General features: G+C 37.6%; 1 protein-coding gene across 1 annotated transcript in view; it reads right to left on the bottom strand.

Annotated features, from left to right (window-relative positions):
• The window catches only part of PPM1L (protein phosphatase, Mg2+/Mn2+ dependent 1L), a 171,523-nt gene that overhangs the window by 52,021 nt on the left and 96,169 nt on the right, over window positions 1-23,333 (bottom strand). Inside the window, exon 2 of the mRNA XM_067543622.1 lies at window positions 9,911-10,085. Coding sequence (XP_067399723.1) covers window positions 9,911-10,085 — 175 coding nt within the window. The remainder of the gene's footprint in view (window positions 1-9,910; window positions 10,086-23,333) is intronic.

The raw sequence follows: 23,333 nt of genomic DNA, 5'->3' as shown, positions 1-23,333 counted from the left end.
GGAGCTCAGATCACAGCCCTATTTCTGATGTGTGCAGTTTAGACTATTATGGTTAGTATTCAACATTTTTTTCTGTGGTGAGCTAGAGAAATTCCATAAAAAGAACTCATCAGGACATTAGTTTAAACTCTTGATGAGTCATTATTAGTTATATTACAATAATGTGAAGAGGTCTGAACCCACTGTGTTAAGTACTGTTCAAACCTACAACAAAAAGATGATCCACGCCCTAGGGAGTTTACCATCTAAGTTTAAGACTAGAGACAAATGCTGGAAACAACATCCACATGGGGCCTTATCTTTACTGCTAATAAAGGTGTGCTTTTTACCTTTTTACCTTTACTAACATGTGCGAGCTATCTCAAGGTAAAAACCACAAGGAAGAAAGGACACTTTAATTTTACCAGGTGGTAAACAAGGTGAGACCAACTCCAGGCAGAGGTATTGTGCTGACTTTGGCTACTTTACTCACTGTAAAAATAAAGTGTCTGGTCTTCACTTTGTCTTTACCTCATAGTAACTCGTGCCTGTTGATCAATATATTTATATTACCCCAGCATATATCTCACATTATCAACAGGTATTATTCACACAACTTATATTAAATATACATTAAGCACACTATCAATGATATTATTGTGTGTGTGTGCACGCGCGTGCATGCGCACACGGCCTATGTCTTTCTATAAGTATCACATAAGTATCCCATAACACTTTTCAAAGTTGAAGTCAACTTTGGCATTAGAAAATAGGGAACTTTTCAAAGGAAAATACATTAATATTCAGCCCTATTACAAGCAGAGAAGGTGTCTTCCTGGATGAGTACCTGGAAACTACCATTCCAGAACAAAGATAAGGAAGATCCAGAACAAGTTAAAAAACGGGGATGAACTGGTGGGCTGGATTTTAGTGATGTGTAAAAGAATTTTGTAACTTGTAACTCATCCTATAAATACTCCTAGCTAAAATATGTAACTTTGGAAGCACACCTTCTGAATCAGGTGAATTTAACAACGCTGTATGAAGACGGCTTCCCAGAAATTGGTATCATATTGAATCTTTTCCTATACTATACTATTATTGATTTTTAGCCATAAACCTGATTGATATTGGTTATTTGGTATCTTAAGTATATTTCATAATGAACCTAAGTGTGGTCAAGCACTTGACTATAAAATTTACTAATACATCTGTTAGTTACCCCGAAGTAAAAAAAATAAAATAAAAGCACCTTTCCTAGCCATGAAGACAAAACTTGGGATTGGGGAAGTAAAATATAACTTCTATTTCCTGGATTAGTATGCAGCAGTGTAATCATCATCCTTGATTTGTACTATTTTATCTTTTGCAATGATTGGCTAAAGATTGGCCAAGGTAAGGATATACATGAGAAATCAAAGTGTGGCTGGGGCTTAATTTTTTGTATTATTTTTTGCGTGGGAAGGAGTCACTTGGGTCTCTGCCTCAGTTTCTAAATATATAAAATGTATGTAACATCTGTTCTTTCTATAATTCATTAATGTTTATAAAATGCTTCAGACTCTTGGATGGAAGGCACTATAAAATGAAAAGAATGTGTGTGTCTGTATCTAAATCTTTGCAACTTCTGAAGAATCTTTCCACTTTCCAGTTCCTATTGAACTTTCAAGGATAGAGTTTTTATCCCTTAAAAACCAACCTCTTGTGGCTTATCCAGACAACATGATCTGCCATGAGGACTTTGAAAAATTTATCTTCCTCAAATATACCTCATACTTTTGTTTTCATGCCCCTGCTTCAATTTTTCTCCTTGTTTGCATAAATTACTAGAGTCAGTTTGTCCAAGTAGAACCAGATTGATCTGACCTTAGTGGAGCTCTGAAAATAAGAGGGCTAGCTACACTTCCAGGTCCCTTGCTAATTAATACAGACCTTCTTCCAAGAGCAACCACATTACCAGGGTCTCTTTTTCTGAGCTAGACAGACTTGCCAACCTATCAGACTTACATTTAATCTTGGCTGGTTTTGCCCTTCTGAATTTCAGTCAGAATGTTGTATAGTGGCTTTTCAAAGACCCAAGGCATTGGACCTGGGCAGAGTGCCATCAGTCTCCAATCCTGAAATTAGAGGTAAATCCAGTAATTCTAAATTTGGGCTCAAACGAAGTTCGCAGAACAGAGAGTCCTAAAACAATCTTACATAAGGTATGCAGTTTAATCAGCACTGGGTCGGGTAAGGAGAATCCATTTGACAAGGCCTATTCATCATCTAATCCTGCATGGGTGGAGGAGAAACTAGGATGCTTTGAGGAGTTTTGTGACTCTTAATGAGAAGATAATCCACTGATGAGACTGCAGGACCATGGTGTGAAAAGCCCCATTTCACTTAGAGACAGTGTAAGATGTACTGTAATACTAATGGTGGAGGGTATGTCTCCATTGCAATCAGAAGTGTGACTGCAGCACATGTAGATATACCACCAGCTGGCTTTAATCTAGCTAGCTCAAACAACACGTAGTGAACGCATGGCAGCAAGGGTGGCAACACTCCAGGACATACCCAGGATCCTGGGTGGGCTTATTTTGGCCGTGCTGCCAAGGCTTCACTGCTATTGTTATTAGAGCTAGCTAGATGAAAGCTAGCTAGGGTATGTCTGCACATGCTGCAATCAGAATCCGATTGCAGCATAGACATATCGTGTGTTGTTCCTCATCTGAAAGTGACTTCTGTTCCTAAGATCAGAGTTTTCGGACAGCTAGGGATCTGAGTAGCTAGGGTACAAATGCACACAGGTGAGAAAATAAATCTCAGATGTGATTGGTTTCATTTAGCCAGCCATACTGAAAGGGGATTAGAAAGGAAAAAGGTGAGCAAATAACCTAAAAAGGATGATTTGTAAACAAAGAACTCTATATAGGAGCAGCTGGCTTGCAGGCTAACAGTGTGAGCAACTGTAATAAGATAAAGTCACCGGTTTCCCTCAAATAGGGTATCAGTTCAGGCAAATACACAGAAAGTGATTTGTAGAAATGTGGAGATTCAGCAATCGCCTTTCTGCAGTAATGTGTTCCAGGTGTGGGGAGTGAGAGGTAACTCTGCCTTATTATTATTGGTTTTGTGCTAGCACCTAGCAGTTCCAGTTCAGGACTCCTATGTGCTAGACACTGTACAAACATATAATAGAAAAAGAACTTAAAATCTTGGCATATGATGAGACAATAAATGAATAACAAACAAATAGGGAGGGAGGAAGGAGGAGGACAAGGTAACACAGAAGCTATGAATAACAATAACCAGCAGTTTCAGCACACTAACAATCTAGTTATTGTCTCAGACAATTATAATATTTCCAATGACCTTTGAGAAGGCAGAGTATACATGCACAGTAGCAGCCATCAGGCTTTAAGATTGCCAGCTCCCTCAGATCTCACATGATCCCATGCCAACGGCTGGCTACATAGGTGCCTTTTACCTACCACAGATCTAAAAACCACTGCTGATCTCTGGTCTGATGGACACTTTTTGTAGGGGGAAATAACATCATCCAAGTTTCAACATTTTCTGTCATCACTTGATGGCAAGGAGAAATCAAGTATCTGGAATGGGTTAGGGGCAGAGAATATCTCAAGAATCCCATATCAGTCTTTGAGAAGTTTCTAAAAACATACTCAGGAATTCAGCACCATGATGCCTTAGAAGTATCCTAATCCTTTATTCGTATAGAATAGATGTTGACTGTACCAGACATTTATAGATGCAGTAAATATAAGAAATATTCAATAAGGTTCCAAAGCAAAAAAATACCCTTGAACAAAATTTACTCAACCTTAGCTAGTCAAAAATACCTTTTTTACACTAAGGGATTTAAAGATTATGAGAGGATTTGAACCCATCTGTCACATTTGGCCTGGTTTCATTTTGTGAAGCTTTCTTAGCAAAACTTCCCTAAAAAAGCTTGTCAACATATGACTATATGACTATTTTTAGGTGATCTCATTTTATATGCTGGCTTTGATGTACTGTCTTCCTAAAGGGAAAGATTTACAAGCAGAGGCATTAGGAATGTTGACTCCACTGAAGCTGAAATTATTAATACTGCATGCTTGGCAGAAAGGCAAAATTGACATGGAAAATTGTATGATAAACCCAAGACTATTAGCAGGATATCTTCCAAATACAGTTGTACTTGGCATCAAACAATTTGTTGTTTATAAATATCTGAATTCTGCAAGGAGAAAAATATTGGAAATCATAGGAGATGATGGACTTAGGGGAGAAGTAATAAGGAAGGAACAGTTAATATAAACAGATTTTTACAACCATCTATATTGGTTTTTTTTAAGACATCTATAACTATGCCATCAAAGTGCAAATATCAATGTACTTCTCCTTCAAGGAGTTTACTGATATACTGTAAAGGCAAGTGGAGCCTGAAATGTACTTGCTCCTGAGCAGTAGGCAGAAGCTCCATATTAGTTCAGTTTTTTGCTCTTGAAAGAAAATAATTGTTTGCTTGACCACAGTTACTCCATTTTAGTTCTTTTTAGTGTTCTGCTATTTTGTAGAGATTGCCAGCCCCCTCCTTTTTTGTTCTTACAGTGCTTGTCTTGTACCAGGGTCAGAGAAAGCGTTCCTAGAAGAAGCAAGGAGATAGCCTCAACTGGTTTTAACTAGTTATATAGCCTTGAGAGAGACCAAGCAGCCCAGAGAGATAAGCTGAATCTTCTGTTAGCATGTTTTTTGTTATGAATACCTTTAGAAGAAGTAGGCCAATAATAATAGAGATAATTTGAATGTACCTATAAGCATTAAGTATTAAGAATTTATGCATATATAATTTCTTTGTCTATGTTTGTATAAATATGCAAAAGAGTGTGCCTTCGGGGTCTCACACTGACCACTTGCTGGGAAGTGTCTGACCTCTGCAGAAATAAAACTTGGAGACTGCCCAACTACCTGAGTGGATCTCTTTTCTATCTGGTGCAGGGTAAACGAACCTCATTTGGAATCTTTTTCCAACACTCTCAACATAAGAATGACAACCAACATTTACTTAATCCACATAAAGTACTAATTTAGATGCTTATCTACCTTTTTTGTCTTTGAGTGCAACACCATTAAGGGTAGAGCCTAGTTAAAGCCAATTTCCAAAATGAAGTTTCAGTGTATCAGGTACTTCACATTTTTTAACTTTTCAGTATTCCTAGCTGACACTTAACAGAACCCCAGCTGCTTGTGATTACAGATATTAGACACTGGAAAGTCAGCCACAAGATACATTTTGTTGACATCCAGCATAGTCTCCTGCTGGTGTAAAAAGACACAACTGTACTTTCATGTGAAATTATAACAATCTGCTCTATTTTAAATTACTGTATTTTTGTTGCCCTATTTCTGCATTCCATATATACTGGAAATAGTCTGACCATCTCATTACTTTAAAAGGAGTCTGACATGGCAAATATACCGCAGGGTTTTTTTTCTTTTATTCACAACAGGAGAAGGTGGTGTTGCCAATACCATTGCTATATCACTAAGTAGCTGAAGGACTTGGAATTGTGAATATCTGCAGCAATTATTTTTAAGTGTACACATTTTGCACTGTACTTGTAATCAGATCTCACTTCAGGAACAGGTAGCATCATTTACTTCTTTTGTAGTAAACAACTGGCTTGATTAGAATACTAAGCGAACTTCAGCTCAGTGTTTTAACCATTAGAGGTATCTTTTCCCGATTATGGTTCTAAATATTGGCTCTTGCTTTACAGTGTGCTGCTCTAGGTATTTTTTTTTAAATGTATTATATAGTGAGAGATTTTTCTAACTTAGTTATGTATATAGTCACTCTTCATAATTGCTTCACTTCAACATTTAAATCCTCCAATATGTGAATTGAGTGATTTTGTTCTACATTTCCATTGAACAAACATGTATTTTTCAATAAGGAAAACATTGTTTTTCTTTTCATGCATCCAACAAGAATTGTCAGGTTTCTCAACTACTTTTTTCTTCCTAACTAACCTCTATGAATTAAAGTGACTAAAAATATGACTGTGGGATTGCTACCTGTGGGGTTTTTTGGGGTTTTTTTTTTTTTTGGTTCTAAACTGTTTAATTTCAACAAAATTAACATTTTGGAGACTGGAAGTCCCTATCAAGACTTCATAATACACATCCTGAGATATCCAAGCTCCTTCAGAGAAATCAAAGACCACCAAACTCGGCCTTCTTGATATTTTTAAGGTAAAGCACAAGCAGAATTAAAGGCCCAATTTTTAAAAAATTCTTTGCTGATCATGTTAAGTATTTTGACCTTCAAGAACCTATATGTCTTTTTAGTACACAGTATGTATAATCTGCAAATGGTATTGTAACTAGAGTTTCTGAGACCAAAGTAGTTAAACAGAATCAGGCTGAAATGATGGGTAAGAGTATAAACAAAGCAGATAAAGTAAATATTTCTGACCACTAAAACGTAAGTACAAAGTTGTAAGAAAAATAATACGAATGTCACTACAGTATTTGGTTTTCCAAAATTGATTTAATGAAGAGAACCTCGGATAATGGTAATTTTTAGGAGATTATTCAAGTAGTGATAATTACTGGGTCAAAATCAACTGTGGACTTGCCTATCTGGAGTCAACATATTTTCCAGTAAATTATGTCCCCATACACTGATGTGCATGCAAAAAAGAATTTACAAATATCTGGAATAACAAATGATGGATGGTGACGGAAAAACTAGAAAAACTAAGTCATTCAAATTTCTTACTGTGATATAATCAAAGTTTCTATAATTTACCAAAAATGTTGTATGACATTTTCACAATGCCTCGACCAATGCACCTGGCATTCATTTGCACCAACTACACCCTACTTTGCTCATATGAGCAAACAATGGGCTCTGCAAAATGAGAAGATGCATTGGTTGACACCTGCCAAAAATTGGACTTTACAGTGTAAGGCCTAGATTTAAATTCAGGGGGGAAAAGTGTTTCAATCCCTACAGTTAGCATTTATGCTAATCTTTCTACAAGAAGGATAGAATTAAAAGATTAATTTCTCCTCCTCCCCCGAGTTGGGATTCAAGATTTCAGGTCTCTATTCTAGGTTACGGTTAAGGGTATCCTCTAACAAATGGGAGAGAGGGGTTTAGAAATGATTCTAAGAAGATCTACAGTTAGAAAGTCAGGACTATGTTCTTCACATTTTCTATTATCTTTTAGTCTAATTCTGCAGATGCTGTTGATAGATGCAGCAACTTCTTCCTAGCTATTCTTTTTGTGAGAGGATAGAGGACTAGACATTGAAAGGAAAGATGGTCCAGGGAGCTAGAGTGCTTGACTGGGTATCTGCCACAACATTCCTGTGTGACTTTGCAGAAATCACTTAAGGACAGAGACACTATCTGTAAAATGGGGAATAATAGACACTATCTTACAGGGGTGTTGTGTATGTGTGTTGCTCAGATAGTATGGTAACAGAAACCATATAAATACTGTAGACAGAAGACCTATAGTGGAAGAGTCCTGAGAGAAAAACAATATAGGAATCACGGTGATAGTTCAGGAAGCTGCTCATTAAGAATTGTGTGTCACACTATGAAGAGTCCTTCCTCAATGGCATTTCTATGTTTGACTCCACTTCTGGGGTTATTTTAATGTGTTTTCTCTAAAAGTTTCTTCTGCATTACCACGTGCTAGAACTTCCTCACCACTAACTATGTGACAAAACATTTATTTCAGAGGTTTTTGGGCAGCTAGACCACCTGAAGCTTGTGGTTCTATTGCTTCATCTGTCTACTCTCCTAGGCTATATAAGAAACAACAACAAATCAGTTTAGGTGGACCTGTCATGATGGGCATAAAGTTATTTATGTGGAAATACATAATACTCTCTGGTAGAGGGGAACAAAGGGATTTAAGTCAGCAGAAACAGGGTAACTGAATAAAAAGCATATGAATAATAGAACTCTAAAACTGTGACCAGCTATTGATTAATGCTGAACATGTGAATATCTCCAAATTCCTACTGCAGCCTGATCTAAGAAGACACGCACATTTTATTCATAATTCATGTACTAATTACACCTCCTACACTACACTAGCAATGGTCAAACATTCAAGAAGTCACAGAATTAAAAGAAAATTTCTAATTATTTTCCCCAATCATGTCCATCTAAACTAAGACAGCTAAAAAAATTGAAAAGCGTAAGCAATATATGCTTACTGACTTGATACAAAAGTAACACTATAGAATACACATTAAATAGCTTTGTTCATAAAGGAAGGAAAATTACTGCATCCAAGGAAGGATATTTGTGTGTGAATCTTCTGTATCAGTGCTGCTTCTTCTTCTTCTTCTTTTTTTTAAACCAGTTATTAAAAATTGTAGCACACAACCCTGTGTGAAACAGGGTGCAAACTATTAATTTCCTCACTGAAATGAAGATGGAGGATAAATATGATCAAGAAGTTTGCTATTTCTTCAGTGACTGACTGCATTTAGTAGCATCTGTAAAAGCAGTTTTCATTAATGTATTTTGTTTAGCATTTAAATTGCTTTGCATAAACATTCTTGATTAGTATTATGCAAGCTATAAATAGTTATTGAGGTTAAGCTATTTTTACATAATGTATTATTTACTATTAATGCCATCAACATACATTTGGGTTTGTAGAAATATATGGTATATTTTTAACACACACACATATGGAAACACACATGTTGAATAAAACCGATCCCCACAAAATGTGCAACACCAAATTGTAATATACACAAAAAATGCACACTATGGTCCTAATTCTGCCATTATATCGTTATGGACAGACCCTTATGTCCTGGCAGATTCCCAATGATATGAGTGGGGCTCTGCACAGGTGCAATGGTCCATCCTTGTAGAGTCAACTGTAGAGTCAGTGTATTCTAAAATATTTGCATTTAAGTACATATGTACATTGACAGCCCCAACTATTTCAATAGCATTTTGTTTGATTCCTTGCTTGCAAGTAGCATCATTAACGATGTCAGACTAACTATGTCAGTTAATAACTGTTAAAACAAGCATAATTAAATAAGATTTTTTTGATAGTTTACAAAAAAGATCATAGATGGTTTTGATAAGAAAAACCGGGAGATAAGAGGTCTGGATATAAAACATTCCTAAACTCAGATAATATCCTCAGGGCCTATCCCTCAATTTCCTGGACTAGGATTAGGGTTCCAGAGGGCCTGACTCTCCGGGTGGAGGTTAAAGTTCCAGAGGTTATGGCTCACCGGAATATGGTTAGGGTTCCAGAGACTAGGGCTCCCTGAAACAGCGTCAATGCACCCTGGACTAGGATTAGAGATCCAGAGAGTACGGCTCCAGAGGATAGGTTTAGGATTGTAATATACACAAAAAATGCACACTATGGTCCTAATTCTGCGCTAAGGTTCCAGAGGGTAGGGGCTCCCGGAGCTAGGGTTAGGGCTCCAGAGTTTAGAGTTTCCTAGACTAGGATTAGGTTACCACAGGTTAAGGCTCCCCTGGTAGGGTTAGGGTTCCAGAGGGTAGGCCCCTCTCTCTAGCTAACATTAGGGTTCCAGAAGGTAGGTCCCCCAGGCTACAATCTTCGCTACTAGGTAGCAAAATTTGGAGCTACGTTACAAAAGTAAGAATAGATCAATCAACAACAGTACGTTAAAAAAGACAAAACCATCCTTAGCAAAATAGCTGTTTTTCCAGCTATTTAGTATTCAACCCTTGGATTGGGGCATTTTCTTAATTTTAGCAGAAGAAATGTGTTATTGAGTCACTTCATAACTTTGAGGCCAAAGTTTAAATTTTCCAACACAACCACTAGCAGCTTAAAATAATTTCAAGAAAGACAGAAGGAAAGCTGATTCATTTTTTCCATTAGTTGCAACATAAAAAGAAATGTGAATATACCTGCTTCATCATAGGATACAGTCAATTTTTCCAGCATTTCTTGGTCAATTGACAGAATTTGCTGTTCCAGGATGGTTTGGTAAGACAATACACTATTCTCTTTGTCTTTCTCATAGTCTTGAAGATGTTGTTTCAGGACTTCAGGCAAGCGGGACTTCACATATTCTGCTGCTGACTATACAGAAAAGAAGAAAATGCCTCAATTAGCTCTTAGTTCATACTTTTTCTGGACAGCCCTATCTATATTCCCCCTATATTCCATCCCCCTCCCCACCACACAAAATCTTTTAAAATTTAAGAATTAAGGTTCCTCCATATATTTCTTCATACCACAAACAGTTAAACAAAAAAGAAGGAAATTAGTTAAGATAACATTCATACTTGGCACTGCCATCCCCGAAAAGTGCCAGAACCATGAGTCAGATCCCTAAAAATCATGGTGTTTTTAATATTATATATTAAATCATAGTTTTTGGTCTATCTTCTGATTTTAAGCTCTCTCTGCCAACCCCAATGTGAAAGTCAGCACTATACTGTTGCTAACTTTCACAGATTTATTGCGACTAATGTGATTTTTGGCCTCTGCTGCCATAGCATTTGATATAGAATTCAACTGAGATCAGGATTCCATGGTTCTAGGCACTATATACATAGTAAGACAGAGTCTCTGATCCAAATAACTTACAATCTTGTGCAAAGCATAGCAGAGAGTTTGAGACACAGGGTATGTCTACACAGCAAAGAAAAACCTACGGCTGGCCCATGCCGGACAACTCCACGTACGGGGCTCTTTCATTACTGTGTAGACTTTCTGGCTCAGGCTGGAGCCTGGGCTCTCGGACCCAGTGAAGTCGGAGGGTCCCAGAGTTCGGACTCCAGCTCAAGCCCGGAAACGTACACAGCAATGAAACATCCCTGCAGCCCAAGCCCCGTGAGCCCAACTGGCAAGGGCCAGGCACAGGCTTTTCTTTGCTGTGTAGAGATACCCATCAGAGCTGGAATTGGGACCAAAACTAACTACCTATAAGGGCCACCAAACATGGATTAGCTTATAACAGTCTTTTACCTCTACTATTTGAGTAATATGCAGGGAGTGAACCTGGGACCTTTGAGAGCAAAAGTGTGAGCCTCTGCTAACTGAACTACAGAACTGGGTCTTACCAGCATGATTGCAGCAGCTATCATAAATCTCTGTATGTGCTTTAGCCACTAGAGGGTGACACACAGCCACACTCTGTTAATGTGGATTTCTAAATCTCATAATTTGGCAAGCTCCTTCCAAAACAGAGTGGCCTATATCATCTCTATATATATAGATTTAGTTCCTGGACCATCTTTTTGTTTGTGTGTGTACAGTACCTAATACAATGTGATATTGATTCATGGCTGGGGCTCTTTGGTGCTAATGTAATAGAAACAATAGATCAATAAATATATAAATAAATAAATAATGGCAAATCTCAACCTTAACCATGGACCTGCTTTGACTCAGCCACAATAAGAGCCAGAAAACACTATATTTAAATGATACATCTTACACAAAGTGTAGTCTGAATACAATAAAGTTGGAATTAGCTATAACAACACTTAGTGTAACTGGGAGTTAAACACATTCATTGATGGAAGGACTATACCCACTAGAGAACTGTAGTGAATCAGAGATCTATTGACGAGACTAAATTAATCTCTAGTTGAGGCATATTTATATTCATCAGCAGGAAGTTTATGATGTAAAATTAAGTTTTGGTATTTCAGTTACCATTACCCATGCTTGAGCAGTCATTTACAGTAACAGCTAAATTTGCTATTTCTATATAGATTTAAAATATTATGTCACACAACAATGAGTAATTAGTGTATTATATGAACTTAAAGTACTATGTTATATGAACTTAAACTTCAAATTTCACAAAGCAATCACTTTTCCCACTGCTGAAATGCACTCAGCTCTGGGAGGGACGGTAGTTGTAGCTGATTAATAGCATCCAGAAACACTATACAATAGAAAGTAAAAAAAAATAAAAGAATACTTCAGTATGTCCAATCAAAGCCAGAAAGAAACAAATTAACACAAGGTGGCATGGTTGTACAAAATTAGGGGGCTTTGAGCTAAAATTTAACTGGCAGTCTGTAATGACTGAATTTGTGTCCACATCACTAAAATCACTATCAATATTAAAACTAATAGGTACTCTTATCACTGGTGTCAGCAGAGAGTCTCAGTTACCCTCTTACTATTAGAGGCGATTCCTTCAGATGAAGGATGAGATACTCTGGGGAGTCAGTGTGGGGGAAGGCTGCTCTGGTACTCTCTTCTGTGGAGAAATACAGGCTAGCTTTCTGTTCTTCAGTGCTGGCACCTTTTAAGCCACACTCACTCAAACAGAAAATCCTTCTCCTCTCTTGGCATGTATTTTTTTGCTCCTTTCATACTAACACAGCTGAAAGGAAAGATGGGGCAAAGGCCATTGCTCAGTGCTTGGGCTTCACTGCCAGTATCAAAAAAAGAAGAAAAAATAAAATCCATCTGGCCTGAGACTGACCAGAAGTTACCTCTTTAGTTCTGCACATACACACTTCCCAGGTTTATATTTAGTATCCCTAAGTTCCTAAGATGATTAAATTACATCTTAAAATATCACTGAAGTTGCATCCAATTTTTCTGCGAACTAGGCTGTGCAGAATGAAAGAAATTATTGAACAAAATGTAAAAGAACTCACTGTATGAGTACAACATATTAAATGCTATAGTAATTTCTCATAGCACTGGAAGTCCAAAAGCTACACCGTAAAGTAATTGGTCTCTTCCTATATTGGTGTCAAGTTCAGGAATTTACATTTAATTCCTCCTTGGAAAATAGTATATGTTTTCTATAGATATTTTTGCATTATCCCTATAGGGACAATTCTAAAAAAGAAGACAAAATAACTGAATTTTGGCCAGAAAACCCTCATTACAACATTCAACCATTATACAGTAAATGCATAATTCTTATCAAGATGATTGTACAATCCCTTCAAAACTGACCAAATTGAGATATGCCATTTCAGTGTATGTCATTATAATTTGAAGATTACATAATACTTCAGCATTTTACCTTAAACTGGGTACATTTTTTGAAAGGTACAGGAAAACATTGTGATTTATATTTCCAAATATTTGTTAAGAAACCACTGTCAGGCTGAGGTGTTATTCTTAACAGGATAGAATTTAGACTGTTTTTTAACTTTATAAGCCAAGATAGGCAGACAGACACCACTTAGTTATTTAAACAAGCAAGGACATGAACACATGGAAGACAACATATAGGGTGACCTAAAAACAAAATCTGAAGGGCAGCCTAAAATAGAAATTGAAACATTGTTGAAAAAATTCCATGCACTCTCTTATGTACAATACAGTTTTCTTAAAGAATAAGAAACTCATACAGATCATGCAGCCTTTACATATTACATCTATGGTAGACATAAACTAAATTAAATAATGAAGTCTGAGAGATAATCTCTATAGGTTTTAAAAACTGAGTACAACTGTGACCAGACTAAAAAATTATTTTAATGTGACAACTAAGCACCTGCAGTAAATCTGAATATGCCATTTAATGCATCAAGAGACAAAGCATCTTAATTGACCAAAACCAAGCAGAAAACCCAGTGATGAGGTTCTTTGACACACTAAATATAAAAAAAAAAAGAGCATAAGTTAAAATTTTGTTCTAATCCTTAGTAATCAATCAATCAATCTTGTTTACCAGAGAAGGAAGCCAGGTAAATGTATTTTACATTCAGAAATTAGTGGCTGAGAATATAACTACTGGAAGAAGAGGTTAATACTAATGTGAAATGTGATTGATGTAGCTTTTTATCCAGAGTTCAACCCTATTCGTCCTCAGCAGTTCTTCAAGCCCTACCTCAAAAGCAGTCCCTGGCAGTGACAGTACATTTATGGGGACTTCTGCTGAGGCTTTAGAGTTCTTTGTGACATGAAGATCCACTATCAAAGCTCCCTTACTCCCAGCCAAAAACCAGTCTCCGTTTGCAACTAGCCAGTGAAAATCTAGCATGTTTTCAATTGATACAATTTTTACATCAGTACAAGAAAAAAGAAATGCCTTAAACTTGAGCCAAATGCAAATGTTACATATGTCAAATCTCTGGTCAGTATAGGTGATCTGCTACCATCACCCATATCTACTGCCTCTTTCCCCTGCACAGTCTTCAGAATGGTAACATACTGAAAACAGTGAGTTGCTGGACAGTCACTGCCAACATCCTTCTGTTCTCTGTTATTCATGTCTCTATCATGTAGTTTCTTTGTATCTGCTTCTAGGTCTACAGTTCATATTTCCAGGGAAATTCCCCAACTTCAACAGCTGGATATCCTAAGCCAACTGATTACAAAATAAGTAATTTTCTTCTCTACAAACCATGAGCTGGAACTTTTCTGATGTAAAGCAAACTAATCTCCAGCTGTTGGGGAGTGGGAGGCAATAAGACCCTGTGCATACAATTGAAAAAGGTTTAGCAACACCTATATTTAAACATGATTGAGGCTTTGAGGCTAGAGGGAAATTACTTGTTTGAAGGTGTCCTAACCAGCTGTGTTAGAACCTACTATTCAAAAAAGCCAGCTAACAACTTCAAACATGTTAGCTTGCATCTTCAGGAATAAGAAGAAGGCTTTCCAAATATATTAAGCTAACTTGACTGAAGTAACATGATTGAAAACCACTTTTTTTTACCCTCAAGACAGGGTCTGCAAGTGTTAAAAACAAGCAAAAAAATTTCTCAAGCACAATTTTAAGTCATAGGGTGGGGATTCAACATCCAATCCCATGGGTGCAGAATACGAGAAAACCCAGGGCCCTGATTAAGGTGAGTGAAGGTATTGCACTAAAATGGATTGAGGCCTTCCTGGAGGGATGCATCAAACAAGTAGTGATGGGAAACTGCACCTCCATCACTAGAACCCTCACTTGTGGGATTCCACAAGGATCAACTCTCTCTCTCTCTGGTCCTTTAAAACATCTACATGCAACCACTAAGTGAACTGGTCAGATAACATAGACTCAAGTGCCAGCAATATGCAGATGACACACAGCTCTACCCATCCTTCACCACATACCTGGCTGAAACTGAACAAGAGAAATGATGCTGGTGGGCAGAGGAAAGCATTTTGAAGAAAATGCAGCCACTGTGCAGTCTGCTTTGTTTGAAGGTACGCACTCACAGTTGATCAATTCAGTCTGTAGGAGTACGCTTGGATCCCTAACTGAGCTGAGCTCTCTCAGCATCCATGAGTAACATTTTCAGCCATCTCCATAGGCGTGTGCACGGGGTGTGCCGGGTGTGCCAAAGATATGGCCCGCGGGCCGGATTCGTCTCGTGCACCTTTTTTATCCAGCTCATGTACCTTTTCTGTGTTTCCTGCAGTGCCATCTCGCTGTGCCACCGAAAGAGTGGAGGGTGCGTGATTTCTCGGCGGACACAATAAGCTGCCACCGAAAAAAAAGAGCTGTGAGGTTTTGCGGCGGAGACTAGAACGCTGCGAGAATTCTGCCGGCGGGTAATTCAAATGTGGCCTGCTGGTGAAATTGAGTTTTCCCCTGGGTGCACACCCTAATTAAAAATTCCCTGGGTGCACACCCTAATTAAATGTGCTGTGCACGCCTATTGCCATCTCCAGTTGGCTAGGAGACTCCATCCCATCCTGAACGATGAAGACCTGGTCTCAGTTATTCTTGCTTTCATCACCTCTTGCCTGGACTACAGCAATGCAATATTACTTGGCATGAAGCCGGCAGAACTTAGGAAACTCCAACTAGTACAGAATGCTAAAGCGCAACACAGGCTCCTGTGAACACATCAACCCTGTCTCTGCTCTCTATGCTGGCCTCCCACAGAATTTTAAATACATATCAAGGTCTTGGGCCTCATCTTCCAAGCACTCCAGATCCTTGGCCCTGGGTATCTAAAAGACTGTCTAAAGCTCTGGGACAAAGACTGTGATCAACAGCTATGCTCTCTGGCATAATGGAACTCTCAACAATAAGTGTAAAACTCATCTGTGCAGGAGAGACAGAACTTTCTCTGGAGGTGGCTGTGACATTACCCAGGATACAGTCTGGACTGATGAACAGCTGTGTCCCCTCAATCCTCCAACCTCGTGTGCCTTCTACATTGCTTCGCTGTGAGAGCCACCACTCCTGGTCTGCTCTCATACAGCCTCCAGCATGCAAGTTATTCCCAGTATATTGTAGGAGTGCTATAGCCAGCCACTTTTGAATTACACTGCAGAATAACATCAGCAAATCTCAGTCCCTGACTTTCCCCCAGAAATGCATATCTTGTACTGTCTCACTCTCTCCTGGACAATAAAAGTTCATGTAAAGTCTGTCATTTTATTAATAGGAAATGAGGTGCACAAATACTGTTATCCCAAATGGAGTTTTCCAAAAACTTCAATCCAAACGCACTGGTTTAGATAAAACATTAAAATAAGTTGATTAACTACAAAAGAAAGATTTTAAGTGATTACAAGTAGTGAGGCATAAAAGTCAGAATTGGTTACAAGAAAATAAAAGTAAAATGCAGCTAATGCCTAACTTAACAAGCTATGTGAATTCAAACCAAAGTCTCTCTCACCACGTTTCAACAGTTTTACTGGCAGAATTTCTTTCATTTGGGATCCCTCCCCCAAACCTATGCTGCTTCTCTTGTTTTTAAGGTGTTGTCGATACCATGAGTAGAGAGAAAGGGAGAGATAATTTGGGGCATCTCTTCTCCCTTCTTATAGTTCTTTCTCTTCTTTGAGAATCATCTCCATCTGAGATTCAGAGACAAAGTCTGTGTTGATGGGAATTCCCCAGTTATTTCTTTGCCAAGATGTAGATTTTTGCCCACATACTCTTCCCTGCCAAAGACTGGCCAGTTAACCAGGTGATGGTCCATTTGGTTTTGTTGATACCTGGCTGAGGTGTTGGCTAGACTTTTGTCTCTGGGGAACTTATTTGTGACTGCTCTCCAGACTTGGAACATGTTTTAGTAATATAATACAGTAGAACCTTATTATAACTTTGCATACAATGTTAGCACACATATTTTAACAGGACAATAATGATCAGCAAATTACGAGTTTTCAAATGATAGCTTAAAAGGCATACTTTGTACAAGTTTGATCATAGTCCTATAAAAAGGGATGAACATAGGAGTACAGACTATCATAGTGCTCCAAGAGGATGGAATGAAATCCACAGGAATTAAAGATATTCACAAATTTCACCTCTTCTACTCCAAGTGTAAGGTGCATGTCTTTGACCTTGCCTTCTCTAACACACACATAGCAATAGACATATTTATAAAGAAAAACCCACACCCTACCAACACAAATCACTCTTCTGTACACGCTTCTCCCTCTGGGGACATGATGAGAACAAAATATGTGACAGACATTGCTCAACGTATGACTGGAAGGCACTCAGTTATGGGTGATGAGCATGGTATAAGAACCCCATATAGAACAGAATAATATTTAACTGTGAAAAACATGATTTCCCATGGAAAACTATAAAAAGATTTTAGGGCTGTTTTTCCTAAAAAGTCAATTCTAGAATCTTTATTTCTCAAATTCTTTTGATTTCATTAAATCACATTTCCTACTCACTGCAAAAACATTTAAAATACCGTCATTTGAGCAAAAAAATATCTTCATGCTTCATTGAACTGAATAGGACAAATAATGTTTTTCCAAGCTCTGCTAAAACAGCAGCATTTCGTTTTTTATTAAGCTGGGGGGAGGAGGGAAATAACTGGCTTCCTCAGTGGCAAAACAATAAATCTTTGTGTTACCATTTGGGAGCCTACAAATCAGAAATGGTGTTAAGTTTCTACAGAACACAGGTCTTGAAATTGATGGAAGCTCAGCGTTTGCCTTTTAAGCATAGGAAAGTACTAAGCCAACTGCATGCTCCCATAACAACCACCAGCTGAAGAGTTTCAGCTCAAAAGGCAATTTTCAACTACCATTTTAGCTAGAGGAGTGCATGATAGCAACAGAAGTAAGATGAGTCAAGAGTGCAGCAATGAAAAGAGAAGAGATATTTTAAAAATAATGAGAAATAAGGCTGAATTATGTTGCAAAATAAGTTAGATCAGATCTGCAGGTTCTTCTACTATATATATAATTTAAACCCAAGAGGGTTTAACAAAAGCCTCCTGAAACTTTGTCAGCACCTTACTGTTGCATGAAAGGGTATTTCAGAGGGCTAATATTCTGTCATACTTTTAGCACAGTCAAGGTTTCATTGACCTTGCCGGAAGCTGGATGCACATGACAATCTGGCAACAGTAACAGCAGCAGCACATACTTTAATTTACTTCTGTCTACCTTGGAATTCATCTTTGTTACAGTAGCATATCATTAAATTTCTGATAGCTGCTCTTAGGCTCCAGGCTCCTTGGAAAAACAATATCAGAATGCATATCCTTGCCCAGTAGGAAGGTGCTGTAAGGTGTTCAATTACAGAACATTAAAATCTGGGTTGGGTTATAGTCTGTTACACTGTGACAGGCAAGCTTTTAGTGGAATTTTTACTAGTACTGACAACAGCAGTATGTGCAATTTTATGCTTAAATTCTTATTAAAAGAAGGGAGGAGTCATTTTCAGTCCCTGAAGAGTTAAAAATGTGAGACAATATGGTGCTCATGAAATTGAGGGAGAATAAATACTACTAGCTAAAACCAGACACAGTATGGTTAGCAACTGTGTAAACTACCATACAGACAGTTCTGCTAATGCAGTTTAATCCTGACCAGACACACCCCTGGTAATCTAGTCCTAGGTAAAGAGACCAGACAAGACAAGACAGACTTTTCAGACAGTTCTGTGATGTAGGCAAGTCTATAAGACTATGATGCAACCACAGAACATATTTCCATTTATATTATGATTTGAACTCAGGTCTCTAGAGAACAGCTAATCCAATTCAATCCTTCTAGATTCCTTCAAAACTGGTTTCCTGTCTCTGTGCACTGTAGTCCTTGATGTTGTGCCTTGTAAAAAAGGAACAATAAACTTGTTTGTCACCAGAAAATGTTATAATTCAGTCCTACATTCCAAATGACTTCAGTGGGAGTCTGTGCGCACATGAGGCAAAATTAGTCCTTGCAACAGAAAGAAATGGTTCTGTACCATGCCTTGATTCAAACAAATGCATCCATAAAAAACTAAATACTTTCTAATTCTGATTATGTGTAACATAACACGTTTTAATCAGTTGTACTGTGGGTTAAATGCAATAAATAATTCAAATTCTTGTGGGTTTTACTAAAACAACTCTCTAGCAACTTTACAAATTTTGCCTCTATGCTGACTGAGGCATTAAGGCTTGATCTTGAGGGAAGCTCAAGTTGTTCAGTGACACAGCTGCACAAGTAGATATATGCTGAATTTATAGAAGCTTCTAAGAAGTTCCTATACAACCTAAGGGTATAAATCAGGTGAAATAACATTCTGCACTGAAAGTGATCTGAGAAAATATTTTCTGTGAAAGGTCAAATCTTTGCAGATGTGATATATAATACTAGACAATTTCTTTCGCCATTGTCTATGAAACATGACAGATTCCTTACCTATGTCTATAAAATGATTGGAAGCCACTGGGCATATGTAAACAATGGTAGTCTTGTTCACAGACAGCTTTCCATTCTATATCTACTCTCTACAGTCCACTGTTTATAGCATCTTCACTTCTCATTTAATAGAAAGCTAGAGAAACAAGAAAAATTATGATCAGGAAGAGCCTTGGGATGAAACTTTGTGATTTGTTTGTCTGAAGTCGAGGAAGCTACACATCTATCAGAATAATCCTGTAAAGGTCAAATCCCCTATCCAAGCACACACTGCTTGAGAGAACTGTGGACACAGGAAACCTGCAGTACCTAGCACTGATCCATTATACTTTGATTAATACATCCTCAATTGTCACTGCTACATGGATTTGTTTAATTCTGTCCCCAAAACACATAGAAGTATTGATCCTATTTTGACTGCCCCCATGACATTCAACATTGTGACATGTTTAGGAAATTCTTATTGATTGAACGAAGCAAGCTGTTGAATTCTATTAACTTCCTGGTAATGTATTTTGGAGAAATCCACTTTAATTCCTTCCTAAAACAGATCACTGCTTCAAAGGAACAACTGAGAAATGTAGTTTAATGACTCATTTCTAGGATCAACTATAGTAACCCATTATTTGCTTGGGGAAGATGATGTTTCTATCCATTTACTCCCAATAATCAAAAATGCAGCAGCTTGAATTCTCACTGAGTTTACCTTCACTTCAAAATGCCTCTACTCCAATTTCACTCAAAAGGTGCCTAACTGATTTTAAAGTATCTTTTATATTTATATATATATAAATGTTTTATAGATAAAACTTGTCAATTTAAAAAAAATCATGCAATAAAGAAAGCAGAGGTTATTCACAAAATCATATATTTTCCTTCCATTCACTTTGAATAAACCTAGATTAAAATCACACTAGGAAATGTCACACTGTGTAATAACCTGAATCCCAAGAGTAAGTAATTAGTGTCCCCCCAGCTCCAGCTTTTTTCATGTCATGTCTATTTACTTGATGAATAATCTATATTCAAACTGAAAGTGCTTAAAAATCCATACTAACTCATTGCTGAAGATTGGTCTGATTTTCTGTAGTGTAACTGTTTGAGAGTCTCATTGTATGTGGATAAGTGAAAGTCTGAAACAGTTAATTAACAGGTTTCTTCATGAATCTATTCCAAAAGGCAAGTGGTGGCTAGATCAGAGAAAAGTCACTCTGATTTACTATAATAGGTCGTTTCAAATAGATTTTCAAACATTGGTAGTGAGGCATTTAGGAAAAGGACAGCATATCTTATATACCATATATCCTCATAGTTCACATTTCAGACACTGTACTCATCTTTCATATATTTATGGGGGCTTTCCTACCTGCCTCTTGCTAGTACTATAAATTGCTCTTGTGAGCTGTTTGGGCAATACCTAATACTGCAAATGGTAGGTGAATGGATCTTGGTACTGTCCAAACGGTGACTAAAAATCATTTTAAAATGGAGGCAGGCAGAGACATTACATAAAAGATGAGGAGAGCATCTGACATGTGAAAGACAACTTCTTATGTGTAGGAAAGTTACATGCTTCTTCATTTTTATCGTATTCTACACAGATTGATACAGCTCAAAAATGTTTACAGCCTAGAACACCGATCTGTTCAACCTTTAAAATTCAAAACCTTTCACTGAGGCAAATTCATTGACCTTGAATATTGCTCACACACGGAACAATCAAGCAAGTCTCATTAAACCACATATATCAGAATAAAAATTCATCTGTGGCAAATCTCAAACTGACAATGATCTGGGGACCTGCTCATTGCAAACTCTTATTTGCTATCCTCCATCACCATTGACAGATGGTAATGTGAATGCTAAATATACAGAGCAATTGGGTAGGAGGAATACAACATTTCTCTCATGTACTGAATTACATAATTTTCCATGCACAGTTGAGAAAGCCTCTTTTCAAAAAATCAGAGTAGTTTCAACATCAAAACCATGAATAGGATAATACTCATAAACAGAAAAGACACATTCATGGGAACACTTGTAAATGGTTTCATGTACAAGAACTGACCACAATACTTTATTACAAACTGTGTTTATTAAGGCAAATGCTAAGCGACCTTTCAAAGCTTCTGAAAAACGAGTGCACCATTTTTACTACAACAGACAACAGTTATGATAAGCTTGCTCATAAGGCAACTGAAGAATCTAATTACCTGGAAAGGAGGTCATCATTTATAAAAACAGATTTCCAACGTAGGGAACTGGCAGAATGAAAAATCCCCATCCAGTGATTTGCAGAAAACAAAGCAATACCACAAACTGATCACTTTTGTACTTTTTAGACATCTGTCCTAGCAGCTTGTGTTGAGTGGGGTGAGGGCAGGGGAGGGTTTTATTTCTGAAATTTCTTCTGCTACAGCCTAATTATGCACCTTTAAATGAATGACTTAAAAACATAACCAAATTTTCTCCCTACACCTTTTGGCCTCCTCTTCTTTCCGTATATGTTTCTCTCTGTAAAAGGATCCTCGGGCGCCCATTCCCCCTGGTCCACACCAAAGCTAGTTTTTTCCTAGGAGGACTTCTGTTTTCACTGCTATCAGTCTAGTACCTTTTTTGAGCTGTAACTTCACCAACTACATTAAGCATTTGGAAAACTCTCAGTTTAACTCTAAGAGACAATATTAGCCCCAAGAAGCTCACGTGATCAAAGGGGAAGAGAAATTTGTTACAGATCGTCAACTTCAAACTCCTCCCATACAGGGGTGCAGTATTTTCCCCAGGAACTGAAATTAGGGTGTGTGTGTGTTAATTTACAGAGGGGTGAGGACCCAGGGGTGAGACTATGAGGGCGAAGATGGGGTGCACGGCATCATAGTAAAAACTGAAAAATGTTTCCCAACCATTTTATTAGATTTAACTCATGTTTTAAAATCACACAAATTAAAGTTGGTTACTCAAGCCTTCTATGAAGCACTACATCTACATCCTTCTTGGTTTCTTCTTGTAATTTTGCACAACTCTGTTAATGAACTTCTCAAATGCAGTGTGTTCATATTTGGTGGCTTCTTATGTGTCCAGTACTTCCAGTCCTTCATTTGATATGCTCATTAGTTCATTCATATGATCAGGAAGAAAGCAACTTCTTTCAGAACACAACATTCTATTCAATGACTAAAAAGAACACTTAACAGTAGCTGTTGTGACTGGAAGTAGCAAGAGATGAATTCCTACTTCTTTCATCCCAGAAAACAAAGAAAAAAGATCGGGCCGAGCTACTAGCAATGATAAAAAAGAAGTTGAAGTCAAATCTTCATTCATTTACAAGTCTGTTAGTTTGATCTCAGTAATATGCAAGATGTTGGAAAAAATTTTAAACGAGAAAGTAGTTAAGGACATCGAGGTTAACGGTAATTGGGACACAATACAACATGGTTTTACAAAAGGTAGATTGTGCCAGACCAACCTGATCTCCTTTTTTGAGAAGATAACAGATTTTTTTAAACAAAGGGAATGCAGTGGATCTAATTTACCTAGATCTGTGTAAGGCATTTGATAAATGGTGAATTATCAGTTAAATTGGAAAAGATGGGGATTAATATGAAAATTGTAAGATGGATAAGGAACTGGTTAAAAGGGGAGACTACAATGAGTTATACTAAAAGGTGAACTGTCAGACTGGAGGGAGATTACTAGTGGAGTTTGTCAGGGATTGATCTTGGGACCGATGTTATTTAACCTTTTTATGACTGACCTTGGACAAAAAGTGGGAATGTGCTAATAAAGTTTGCG

The sequence above is a fragment of the Emydura macquarii genome, unplaced genomic scaffold (genome assembly GCF_026122565.2).
Source record: "Emydura macquarii macquarii isolate MOO-44397 ecotype Brisbane River unplaced genomic scaffold, CSIRO-AGI_Emac_v2 contig_18, whole genome shotgun sequence".
Lineage (NCBI taxonomy): Eukaryota > Metazoa > Chordata > Testudines > Chelidae > Emydura > Emydura macquarii.
This window is presented reverse-complemented; position numbering and strand designations above follow the sequence as displayed.